Source organism: Actinia tenebrosa, unplaced genomic scaffold (assembly GCF_029948245.1).
Source record: "Actinia tenebrosa isolate PJP-AT-01 unplaced genomic scaffold, QUT_ActTen_1.0 PGA_scaffold11__36_contigs__length_13525064, whole genome shotgun sequence".
NCBI classification, from domain to species: domain Eukaryota; kingdom Metazoa; phylum Cnidaria; class Anthozoa; order Actiniaria; family Actiniidae; genus Actinia; species Actinia tenebrosa.
The window spans coordinates 9657274-9670041 of NW_028292571.1; the positions used below are offsets into that span (position 1 = coordinate 9657274).

Here is a 12768-nt window from a genome sequence, read left to right on the forward strand (position 1 = left end):
TATAGTGCATATACCATGACACGAGAATTGATATCATTTGGTTTCTTTCAGACACAATTAATGGTAATTTTGAGTGACCCCGTAGCAAAGAGAAAGGCAAGTATAATCGAAAATATAATCCCTAAGGTTAAGTAATTGCTGGGCATGCTCACATCTATATAAAATTATCACATAATTTATCTTTTAGTTAAATCCAACGAGTGATCTATCATCAATGCTGCGTTCTGATTGGATGAGCTTCTACTGGGCTATAAGTTATAACCTAGTAGTAGCAAAAAGTGCCGGCTTTGAAAACCAAAACATTAAATTTAACTTTAATTTAAAACTTGTTTGCATCTATATATAGGACCGACTAGTTGGATTTGACTAAAACAATTAGTCCTCTCACTCTCATTTCCTATGAGTCAATAGCCCATTTGAGGACATTCAAATAATTTTTTCCACGAAAAAATCTTGGACGAGGATCATGACGATCTTGGCCAATCAAATGTTGATTATATATATAATGCTCTTATCTCAATATTATTTGATTGATAAACACATCGATTTATTTATCTACAGTATCAACAGCAAGTTACTGTATTTATTGTTGGGTTTGAGAACCTCTGTGGTAGAAGAGCAAAGGTACGTAGTACTTATGTTATGAGCATCCACCCCTAGGGCTTAAAACAACTGCAGAACATCGGACAATGTCCGGCTAGAACTGAAACTTGTACAGTGAAATTTTTGCATTGTTGGTCATTTTGACCAGTAACGTTTTACTGGAAATGAGGTATAACCAAGCTAAAACTAATTTGGCCTGTAATCATTGTAATCAAGCCCTGCGCCCATTATAATAATAATGATAATAATAATAATAATAATCTAATATTTAAATATTTTCCAATATTCACTGAGGCTGAGGCTGAGGCAAATAATTGTTTTAGTATAAATACACAGGTGATTCTGTCAAAAAAAAGAAGATTAAAAAAAAAATGTCCTGGAAACCAGCAACAAAGCGGAGTGATAGTGTGAGTTTCTTGACCAATCAGCATGCAAGATTTTCAATAATCACCTGCGTATGTTTACTACGTAACAATTAATTATTATAGTCATGAGAGTGTCATAATATTTTATATGAATTTATTTTTTCATTTCAGTTACTGGCTCAACTCAATGAAGTAAGTTAATTACATTAATTCAATCCTAGTACTAACTATTACTTCATTCAGGGATAGACCAATAGATAATTGATGGGAGGTTGCAGGAATTTATGTAACACCATATATTTTTTGTAACAACCCCTGTACACAATATTTTTGTGTTAGCTCGATATTGCTTTACTGATGGAAGAGGTTGCATGATATTTCTATGTAAGTGACGTTCTTGCTGATTTTTTGGGGGGAATTAACGCATCCTCCCTTTCAATTATCTAGTGGTCCGTTTCTTAGTATTACCTCTGAGACCCAAGCATATATGTGCTGTACATGGCTATTGAATTATGCGATGCACTTTGGGGAATGATATCATTAATTGTATCAATTTAATCTGTAGCTTTTCAATTTATTTTATGCAGTTCTTCATCCAGAATATTTCTGAAGATGATAAATTTGAACTGGAACCTCCTGAATTTGACTTGGACATTGTTGAAACAGAAGTCAGGTAAGGGATTAGCATAGAGTTAACAAATCGAAGTCAGTTTTCTATGGGTCGGTACTGTAATCGAACATGAAATGACATCAAAAATGATCCAAACTCAAGTGGAACCACGAGCGCAGCATCATAACAAAGTCGAAAAAATTGAACAAAAAGACAAGTAAATAGTTTGAAAAAGTGCGAATGTCGGATGTCGTAAGCACAAGCAGGTCTAGCCTCTACAGTCAACTCTCGTTACAGCGGACACCCTCGGGACTGTCACTTCATGTCCGTAATAGGGAGCGTCCACAATAGCAAAATTTTTTTACGGTCATTTCTTTGTCAGTATTTTTGTTGGGGATTTTTTCTCCTGTCCGTAATAGCAATGTGTCCGTAATATCAGGGTGTCCATAAGGCGAGAGTTAACTGTATTTGATCATGGTTCTAAGCCAATCAGCGTGCGAGAAAATTCCAAGTTATGGTAAAATATGAAATAATATTATAATTCTTTCTAACAAATGTTTCGTTCTTTGATCTTGAAATTTAGAGAAGCATTGGTTCGGGCAGAGAAAGTAACAGAACGTTTGGCCAATGTATCGAAGGATGTAATGAAAGCCTTGGAACTGGCCAATCCCAAGGAAACGAAAAAGTAGGAATGATTGATATGATGATCTATCATATAGTTCCACATTTGCTATATTTTTTAACTTAATGTAATTTGTCTTTAGGGGGAAAAAGAAACTAGAGAAAGCACTCCATCAATCTCACCAAGACATCTTGTCTCTGACTGAAAAATTGCTTAAAGTTCAAAGTGGTGAGTGTGCGTGATGAGCATCTGTATATGCTAGTTAGGGACTGTCCACCTCTCATCATGGAGGGGTGGGGTGGTATGTGTTTTTGTGGGGGGGGGGGGAGTGGGGTAATTTTTTTAAAAATCAGAATAACGCAAAAAGGGGAACTACACACAAAATCTGAGTTGCACAGGACATAAACTTAAGATTAACAAAGTGGAAAGCAAACATATTTTCTTCGACAGTAGAGGGGGGGGGGGTCAGAATTCTGGTATGGGTTACTTACTAAGCACTACCCCTGCTCTATGAAAATAAATGGTCCCCTAGTTATATCTGGTCACAGGGCTTAAAATAATGGTCAGACATCGCACAATGTCTGCGCAGAAATGGAACTTGTCCAGCCAATTGCTCTATTTCATAATGATGTCATGGTTTTTACATCGAATAAAATCATAGAAATTTAGGCTAAACTTAAGCTTAATTCTCTTCTTTCGAGATATTTAGCGTAATATTTAGTTGTTCTTGCCTTCACCAGCTCATAAACCATCAAATGTCATTGTGATTTAAGATGTGTTGTTGTCATTCCATTCACCTCCAGCGACCATGATCCCTAGTGTTAAAACAATAGTTTGTTTTGATGTGATGTCATCATGAAATAGGGCAATTCTTTTATTTGTCGGTCATTTTGGCCGGTAATGTTAAACCAGAAATGAGGTATGAAGCCCCGTTTACACTGATGATTTTTGCTGCAATTTTTGTGGCAACTTTCGGAAATATGAAATCTTTTGTCTCATCCTTCAAAAGAGACATTCGTCTAGGAAAATCTTGGTATCCTGAAAAAAACTTTACAAGTAAATTCTTTACCATCATTTATTATGAACAAAATTGCAAAAAGTCACAGCAAAGATTGTCACAAAAATCGCTAGTGTAAACGGGGCTTGACTGAGCTAAAACTAATTTGGGTGGTCATCATGACCGCTGACTGACCAGCTCTTATTTTAAACCCTGTGGTCACATGGTTTAACATAAACTGCCTGTGCTCACTTCCTATAACACGGTTATTGCTAATTAATAGGAGTTGATTGTTTAACAATGTCATAATATGAATGATTCAATGCAGAACTTGATCAGAATGAAGGTAAAATGAGTCAAGTCTACAAGTCAATGGAAATGAAGCAAGTAGAAATCGAAAGGTAAAAATTAAAAAAATAGCATTAAATTAATATTAGGGAAGCACGGGTGGTGTAGTAGTAAGTTCACTTGTCTCTCACCAATGCGACCCGAGTTCGAGCCCTACCGGGCTTGGTGTTCTATATGAGTACTCCTCGTATGAGTATGTTACTCCTTAAACTCCTTGAAAACTCCTTGAATTTAATTCACGTTTTGAAGGGCACTTGAATGCTCTTGAATTTTACGATTTTAGCTGAAACTCCTTGAGAATTTTTGCTTTGATCATTACTTGCATGGTTCTGAAATAGATCTTGTCAGAAAGATTGGAAAATCTGAAAGTCAGCCATGTGCAACCACCGTGTAAAACCTTGGCATAGTTAGCTGAACATACTCCTTGAAAATTCATTTTTGGTTCTTTGTATACTCCTTTAATAGTCCTTGAATTTTAAGTGGTTACCTCAGCACGAAACCCTGGTAGAGTTGTTTGTTGGTTCTCTCCTGTGCTTCAAGGGTTTGTCTCTGGGATCTCCAGTTTTCCTCCCTCCACAAAAAGCAATCATAAATTCTAATTCAATCTATCGGTTGCTTTGTAATTGGGCCCTAGAGGGCCTCTAAGGCTTTCCATCCACCTAAGAGTGGTAAAGCTGCTGTCTCAATACTACAAATATATTCATTTTAATCTAATATTGTATCATTTTGTTTTTATATTAACAGATTAAAAGTTCAAGCTGACAATGCTAAGGTACATTATAAAATAAGTGTTATAAATCTCGCGTTCTAATTGGTTGGGAGTGCGTGCATTATGAGAGAACACAGCACATATGCGCACACTTCTCGAGTGTGTGACAATCTAATAGTGCTCTATAAATGCACAAAGCATGCGCGCGTTTTGTGTTTCGTATTCAGTAACTTATAGTTACTATAGTTATTTTTTATGCAGCAAATAATTCATGCTCCTAAAGCTGTTACATCATTTGTGAAATAAATATTATAAGTCTCGCGCTCTGATTGGTTGGGGCACTGTGCATTATGAGAGCATACAGCACGTGCGCGTGTTTCCTATTTCTTCATACGTGTCCCAAAAAGACTTCACTTCAAATTTGTACTTTATTGAGAGAAATAAAAGACTTGCTTGCTGCTCTGCTACGCCCTAAAAGTTAACTAAAGAAATTGTACAAATCATTGCAAAGTTTTGTAGGTCTACAGTGTGCTGAACTTACTAATTTGTCCACGTTTGTGCTATTTTTCACAAAGTTTTTCATGGATATATGGCATGCACTGTATTCACTCTAATTGAACTAAAATGTTACAAGGACACAGACAGATCCTTGGGAGTGTTATTAGTAAAAATAAAGAAATATATTCACTTACTGATGTCGTTCTCTGTCATTGTAGAAATACGCCGAAGAGATCAATGAAATGAAAACTGAACTTTCCGGGAAAGATAGAGAAATTCAAGCGCTTACAAAAGTAAGTAAAGATGTTGCATTTTAACTTGTTTCACTACAAAAAGACAACTAGTTAAAGTACTAGCGACTGTCGTAGCTCAGCCAGATGGCATTATTTATTTTTAAAGAAAGTAAAGAGGTATTAACCACAAAGAGGTATACGGTCCTCTGATTCGTAGATCGAATTAGAATTAGAAAAACCGGAGGAAATGGAGAAAGCAGTAGGAGAGAGAAACAAAGACCAACTCACATACTAGGCTCTGGACGCGGGGCTCCAACCACGGAGGACCCCTTTCACCAAAGTTTTGATTTGGTGAAAGGCTGACGACGCCTTAGCAGCGGACTTTGTGGACTCCCCGGCATACAACGCAAACTAAGTTAATGACCTGGTCATTTCAGAATAAGAACATGCGTAATAGTTAAATTACGAGCCTTGTATGAAACGACTTTTTTTACGCGACTTGAAATTGTGAAAGGCCCATTAGCCCTCTTCTTCAGTCGTTTCATACAAGGCTCGTAATTTACCTATTACGCATGTTCTTATATGATTTCCGAGCCCATCCCACACGGCTTACCGCCTCATCTCTCATGGTTAGTTCAGAAGAGGAGCACATCCCTGGATCCGTATTCATGATGGGTGTCGCTAGTATACGATCTGTTAAAATCGTTTTGTTCGACAGGTGACTAATGAATTGGAACTGAACATCGCTCAATTAGAGGACAAGCACGAGAGAGATTATGACAGACATAAGAAACTAAGAGATGAAAACGAGGTGAGTAAAACACCTTGGCATGTAGCTACCGTGATTAATAGAGACCTTAGCACGACGTTCTTGCTAGGTAACGCAAATTTCAACCAGTTCTTCAGGCTTTTTCCGTCAAACGTTCGACATTTATCAAGGCGTCATAACGAAGTTGTTGCTGGAAGAGCTGCCATATTGAATTTCATTGATGCTGAGTGTTTTTCAGTGTTTGTGGACGTGTTTCTGGGCCGTTTCCCTAAACCCGATGCCAAAGGTCTCTAATAATAAGCCACTGACAACCTGCTCTGCTTTTATTGGCAGTAAATATTTCGTGGGAATGTTACCAACATGCCCAATCTATTGCTAAATTAGTTCCACAGATTTTCGAATAGCTTATGAAACTTCGAAAGGCTCTTATAAGGGAATGTATGTAAACACAACAGGAACTTTGACAATTTCTTTCCCTGACTTGATTTCAACTGCAAAACCGAATTTTCTTTACCGTATCCTATAGGAGAATAACGTTCAACGAAAATTTTCCAGCTGCAATACTGCTATCTAGTATTTTTCACAACCCCCTAGAGGGTAGGGCTGTGTTCAACAACATGGCGGTGGATGGTCGACACTCCACTTCCAAATCTGCCATCATCCTTTTTTGAAGTCAACTAGATCCAGGATTTAAAATGACATTTGAATTGCTCTGCCTAATATTTGTGTAATTTCTACACCGCATCTTTGTGGCGTTTGCATAGTTATATCTTTATTTCCTGGACAACTCACTAATTCGTGCACTGATTATGAGTCCGTTAGAGCCCAACATTGCGGATTTTTTTCACTTACACATATTGGTCCGACGAAGGTGACTGGCGTCCGAAACGTCAGTAAGTTTTTTCATCTTTTCACGGTGTATAATTTACCCTTTATCATTACTGTTTCATTAGAAACACCGACGCAGCTCACACTAGTATTTAGCTAGTTATCTCTTCATATTACAAGTATCTTGGCGTTACCAGACAGTCAGTCGAAGGGGACTTGACTGTAAAAAAAGTAAAAATGGAATTACGTAATCATTTTCATTATTTTTATCATTGATTATTATTATATTCTATTAATATTATTATATTATTAGGAACTTAAAAGAGAATACGAAGGAAAGCTGCAAGACCAACAGCACTTCATAGACTCTATTCAATCAGGTTTGTTATCATTAATGTACTTGTAGAAAGCCCATTATCGATCGCTTTCCTTCAACTATACGTCGCAATCAATGATTCCAACCACAAGACCCATCTTAGGCCCCGTCCACACTATGTCGGATAAATTTGAATCCGAATTTTTATTTATTCGGTTAGGCCTACAGTCCACACTAGTCCGGGCGATTCACCGAAAACGATTTTTTTCGAATACGGTCTCCAGAGTGGAACAATTTGAAAACGTCGGCTAGCCATATTAGTGTGGACGGAAAACTTTTTTTTTCGGTTTCAGTTTGAAAATTCGGATTCAAATTTATCCGGCATAGTGTTGACGGGGCATTAATCAAACAAACTTGAGATCAGCTTCTATTGGCCCACCCTATAGAAGAAAACAATTTGAAACTTATCCAAAGTTGGAGAAAATCAAATAAGAATATAAGTGATGTAACGGGTTGTGTCACCCTTAAATAAGCTTAAGATCGGAGAGTAGTTTTTACATGTGAAATCAGTTTTCCCCTAGTAATGTCCTTTGCCATTTGTAAGTATTTTGGATTTCTTTTATCATTTTGTAAGACTAGTATCATTGAACTTAAACTTAAAGTTGAGGGCTAAAAATACCAGGTTCAGTTTGACAGAAGAGCGGCTTTTCGTAAAGAATGCTTTGAATCCTTCCTCTCTTACCATAGTCAATAGAGCTTCATTTTTGGCTTCGAAATAAGCAAGGTAGGACAAAAGCCAACCATGGTTATTTTAGCTTCATTTTTACCTCTATTAACTACGCTCTTACAAAGTACGAACACTGACCGAAACGCCCGTACAGTTACAACAGTATTTAACTCTCAATTTCTCACTGTATTGTTTTTATCATTAGATTTGAAGCAGCATTACGATGCTGAGGTGAAAAAGCTGAGAAGCGAACAAGAGTTGGCATTGTACTACCTTCGTCAAGACCATGAAACTCAAATAAAGAGAAAAGAACGAGTTATAGAAACGGTTAGTGCTTCTGAACGCGCCTGTTTAGCTTAAAATACCAGTAATTGTAGTTAATTAGAATGAATTAAGAGTGTTAATTCCTCGGTGACTTTAACTGACCGTAACACAAAACCATCAGACACGAAACACTAGGTAACCATGGCACCAAAGGAGACACCATAGACGATCACGTTTCGGCTTTGTTTCGCTCTGTTTAGAGTGTCGATTTGAACAGTCTTTCTAAGTGTACTGTGTAATTTGAATTTCCAATGAAGGAAATTTCTTATCAATAAGTTTTTTCTGGAAGGTAAGATCAACGTTTAGATTATTTAGTGAAGCTACTGGCTTTGTTGATAAGTAAAGTGCCCGTTATGGTTAAATCAGTTCCGACATGTTTGACCTCGAAGAAGACTTCATGGCTATCGATTAGAATGACTTTCCTTCTTCACTATTGCTATCCACGATGTTTGAATAGAACAAACTAAACTTTGTTAACACTCTGTTATATCGAACGAGTCTTACCACTTTGTATTGAATTATTTTGATATGTTTTATTGACTTTAAGCTCAATGTATGTTGACATTCTATCGTTCGCACTTTATTGTCACATTAGTGATATTATTTGCATTGACTAGTAAGGGCTCCCGAAATATTATAAAATGATCAATAAGAACCTTCGTTACGGAAAGTATACTGTCTGAAGATTTCCATACGCCAAGGAATGCTAGCGTGTAACTTCTGATGTATGACAACTAACACGAAAAAACACGTTTAACGAAAAATTAATTCTACTAATTTGATTTAATCAAAAGACAAAAAAGAAAAACGAAGAGCTGAGAGCAAGAGCAGAATCTACAGAATCTAGTCCACGGAACTCTCAGCACCCAGGGAGTCCACAGGGCAAATTAATCAGCTCACCATTTTCTCCTGACAGCAGTGAAGGCGAAGGGGTATTCAGTAGGTTGTCATTAAAATCATCGGCTCAAAGTATACGAATGATGTTACGCAAGGTACGTATTACTATCATAAGATAGGTGCTGCAATCTGCCTGGCATTTCAATGGTATCCTGCTATTATAAGATAGGTGCTGCAATCTGCCTGGCAGTTCAATGGTATCCTGCTATTATAAGATAGGTGCTGCAATCTGCCTGGCAGTTCAATGGTATTCTGCTATCATGAGATAGGTGCTGCAATCTGCCTGGCAGTTCAATGGTATTCTACTGTCATAAGATAGGTGCCGTTATCTGCCTGGCAGTTCAATGGTATTCTGCTATCATAAGATAGGTGCTGCAATCTGCCTGGCAGTTCAATGGTATTCTACTATCATAAGATAGGTGCCGTTATCTGCCTGGCAGTTCAATGGTATTCTAAATAGTCTGGTTATTCTCATATTATAGTTAACGGAACCCTATTTTCCATTCAGAGTGGGACAGAAATCAGTTCGCCTCAAGAATCCGAAACACAGTCACCTTCATTCGATCAATCGAAGGAAAATGCGCCACCATCATCACGCAGCGAATCTTTAAAAACAGAGAAAACTTCAAGTGATTTGAATGATAAAACAAAGCAGACACCCGATGAGAGATCAGTCAGTGTCAAATCTGGCCGTAGATCGAAATCTCCACAGAAAACTGTACAAGTGAAAACCCCAGAAGAACAAAAGGCTGAGGAGGAGATAAAGGAAATGGTCGTGGAAAAAGATGAGAGTGGTAAGAAATCAATACATCATTAGACATAGTTAATGATGTACAATGATGGTGAAAGATAGTGTATGATAGTGAATGATGGTGAATGATGGTGAATGATGGTGAAAGATAGTGTATCATAGTTAATGATGTAGAATGATGGTGAAAGATAGTGTATGATAGTGTATGATGGTGAATGATGGTGAATGATGGTGAAAGATAGTGTATCATAGTTAATGATGTCCAATGATGGTGAAAGATAGTGTATGATAGTGAATGAAGTCTAATGATGGCCAATGATGGCTACTGATGGAGAGTGATGGCTAATGATGATGAAGGATGGCTAAATAATGGTAAATAATAGTTAAAGATGGAATAGATACAAACAGCTTCCCAGTAAGATATGCTATTGTTTTGTCAGTTGATAGAAAAGACGCTTCTATTCAAAGTGACACTGAAGACCAACCTCAAGAGACTGTCAAGCCAAAGTCCATTCTACGAAAAACATCAACCCTTCAGGTGGTACAAGAACAGGAGTTGGACACCGAAGAAGACAAGGATGTCGACTGGGTAGGTTGTCCTGATTTTATGGCGACTATCTTATTAAATGAATTATTCTCCACACTTTAAGTTTGCGATTTTCAAAATATCGCGCAACTTTAGTGAGGCGAAAAAAAAGGTTTCGCGCAAATATAATGACCGAAAATTAATTGCTCTCACAATTCCCTGCGCCATCTTGAAAGTTAGCCGTGCCTTTGCATAAAAGCGTGACAAGCATCGAGCTTGCAATGATAGAGACCTTTTTTGACGCCTTGTACAATGATTCACATGTCATCATACTTAAGACCAATGTCGTTTTCTTCAAGAAATGTCTTAACTTGGAAGCAAATTATGAATAATGTTTTCAATGAAATCGCGAAATTAAAGTGACTTGGATATGATTTGAGGAGAAAATCCTCAAAATATACCGAAATCAAACTCGCGAGATTAAAGTATCACGAAAATTTAATGGGCTGGGTACATCGTATTTTGGTTCTTGTTAGTTTTCTACGTATCATTTTATAGTGCTGACATTGCTGTCTGTTTATTTAGGCCACCCTACCACCTGAAGACCTACTAGCCCATGCTGAACTACAAAAAACGAAGGTAAATCAGTGCGTAATACACTCACTCAGTACGTGTTTCTAGTTACATTCATTAGATAGCTGGTCACGTAAGGGATGGACTGCTCGTCACACATTCTTCAAGTTATCATCTCCTAGTAATAGTATATTCATGCCATCTATACAAGGCTGAGGGTCTTGTGTGACTGAAAAATGGTCACGCAGTGGATGGACTGCTCACCAACGCGTTTCGTATTGATTTTTTCCAGAGATTGAAAACGAAAGAAAAGCTGGAAAAAGAGTTGTCTGAATGGAAAACCAAGGTACGCTTACATATCATTGCCCATAATCAATTAGCCTTAGCAAGAGCGGTGGTTATATTATAGTAAAAATAAATCATTGTCTATAATATGACCCATGTTAAAGTACCATGCTTAATATAACAAACTCTTTTTAGTATCTAAAGAAGACTGATGCACTCAGACAAGAAATAGCCGAAGCAGAAGGAAGACACATTGGAGTGAGACTGACTCTCGTTTAATCATCATATAAAAATAATGATATTTTTATGTCATTCGTTTTCATTGATATGATGCATTTTCTTATTGTCTTTTCAACAGGAAAAAGAAGGTTTACTAAAACAGGTGAAGGAAGCAGAAAGCAATAAGGTAACTACAATGGAACGCCATATAAAATGGTTATATAGATCCGAGCCACTTGAAAGTCGGCTTACCATAGATGACAGCACTCTATCCTCGGTTATTTTAAGACCCTGAGTGTTGGTCCGGCCCCGGGGCTGGAACCACTACCTCCCGCAGAACGGACCGATATTCAACCAACTGAGCCAACCGGGTGACGGTGACTTACAGTACAACATTCATGCCATATTCTTGCGTGGTTAGTCGTTCCCGTATTTGCTCTTTTACTAATATTGATCAACTATGTTTGAATCCCCAGGAACAAGCGGAAAAAGAGGTAAATGACGTGTCTTACGTTACTCCATACATCTAATGAAGAGATTGAAATCTTGCTAATCATCCCCTTCGTCTAGTTATCGTTGTTGGTGTAGTTGTTAGAGATACTGATGAAAGTAGTGATGGTGGTATAGATAATGAATAGCAATGCATGTCATAATAATCAGTGTCGTTCAATAGACGGCTTGTAGCGGCCAATCAGAGACCAATTATAATTGCAATATCCATTTCAATTCAAACATCTTGTAGACATAGTTTGTGTTTAAGCAAACAAATGACCTTACCACATAAGCTTAAAATAAACATAGATTCGTGTATAGAAGATATATTTCACCAACATGCAGGTAGCATTTGATTATTATATTCTTGTACTTTTTTAATCCTTGCCTACCTTGTTCCTATTGGTTTCTTTTGTCTTATTCTATCATATAAACACTCCTTTCTACCACCTCTTTCTCTTTTACTCCGACGAAGGACTAGCGTCCGAAACGTCATCTTTTCACGGTGCATAATTTACTTTTTTATCATTACTGTTTCATTAGAAACACCGACGCAGCTCACACTAGTTTTTAGTTAGTTATCTCTTCGTACTTTTTTAATGTTTTTTCCTACTTTCTTTGTCAGGCGGAACAAGCCATGCTTCAGTTGGTAAGTCAGTACTGTAAAGTAAATCCCTCACACTCCGAAATGTAGGAAAAAACCAACGCTGTCAATTTGAGTGTCTCCCCCTAATTGTGTACTTACAAAATAGCGAGAAGAATTAATTACTAGTATTGTCATAGTAATATTGTTTATCGTTCCCCTGGCTTCAAAGTAAAATTCGCTTGTTACTGATTAGAAAAATATTGTTTAAAGTCTTTGATGTAGAATGAACTTTTTATCTCTTAACAGGAAGAAATATTAGCAGAACAAGAAGAGATGGTGAGTAAAACTAATTTACTCCGATCAGAACTGTTCATCAGTGACCATGAAACAATGGTTCAAAGTCCAGGTTGGACTTGATGAAATGCAGTAAATATATGGAACATCAAGTACAACCACAAATGGACTTCTTCGACGATACGGCGGCCATCTT

The 12768-nt window shown here is 37.3% G+C and overlaps 1 protein-coding gene across 2 annotated transcripts in view; it reads left to right on the forward strand.

Annotated features, from left to right (window-relative positions):
- The window catches only part of LOC116290992 (uncharacterized), a 40397-nt gene that overhangs the window by 641 nt on the left and 26988 nt on the right, over window positions 1-12768 (forward strand). Inside the window, exons 3-24 of one of the 2 annotated variants that reach the window (XM_031698113.2) lie at window positions 52-96; window positions 562-624; window positions 1140-1160; window positions 1556-1641; window positions 2162-2263; window positions 2343-2428; window positions 3526-3598; window positions 4290-4317; window positions 4971-5045; window positions 5704-5796; window positions 6896-6962; window positions 7831-7952; window positions 8744-8941; window positions 9355-9640; window positions 10038-10186; window positions 10709-10762; window positions 10989-11042; window positions 11177-11239; window positions 11340-11387; window positions 11677-11694; window positions 12318-12341; window positions 12585-12614. In XM_031698113.2, the coding sequence (XP_031553973.2) occupies window positions 52-96; window positions 562-624; window positions 1140-1160; window positions 1556-1641; window positions 2162-2263; window positions 2343-2428; window positions 3526-3598; window positions 4290-4317; window positions 4971-5045; window positions 5704-5796; window positions 6896-6962; window positions 7831-7952; window positions 8744-8941; window positions 9355-9640; window positions 10038-10186; window positions 10709-10762; window positions 10989-11042; window positions 11177-11239; window positions 11340-11387; window positions 11677-11694; window positions 12318-12341; window positions 12585-12614 (1785 nt within the window). The remainder of the gene's footprint in view (window positions 1-51; window positions 97-561; window positions 625-1139; window positions 1161-1555; window positions 1642-2161; window positions 2264-2342; window positions 2429-3525; window positions 3599-4289; window positions 4318-4970; window positions 5046-5703; window positions 5797-6895; window positions 6963-7830; window positions 7953-8743; window positions 8942-9354; window positions 9641-10037; window positions 10187-10708; window positions 10763-10988; window positions 11043-11176; window positions 11240-11339; window positions 11388-11676; window positions 11695-12317; window positions 12342-12584; window positions 12615-12768) is intronic. The other variant, XM_089027764.1, reaches the window with a different exon arrangement.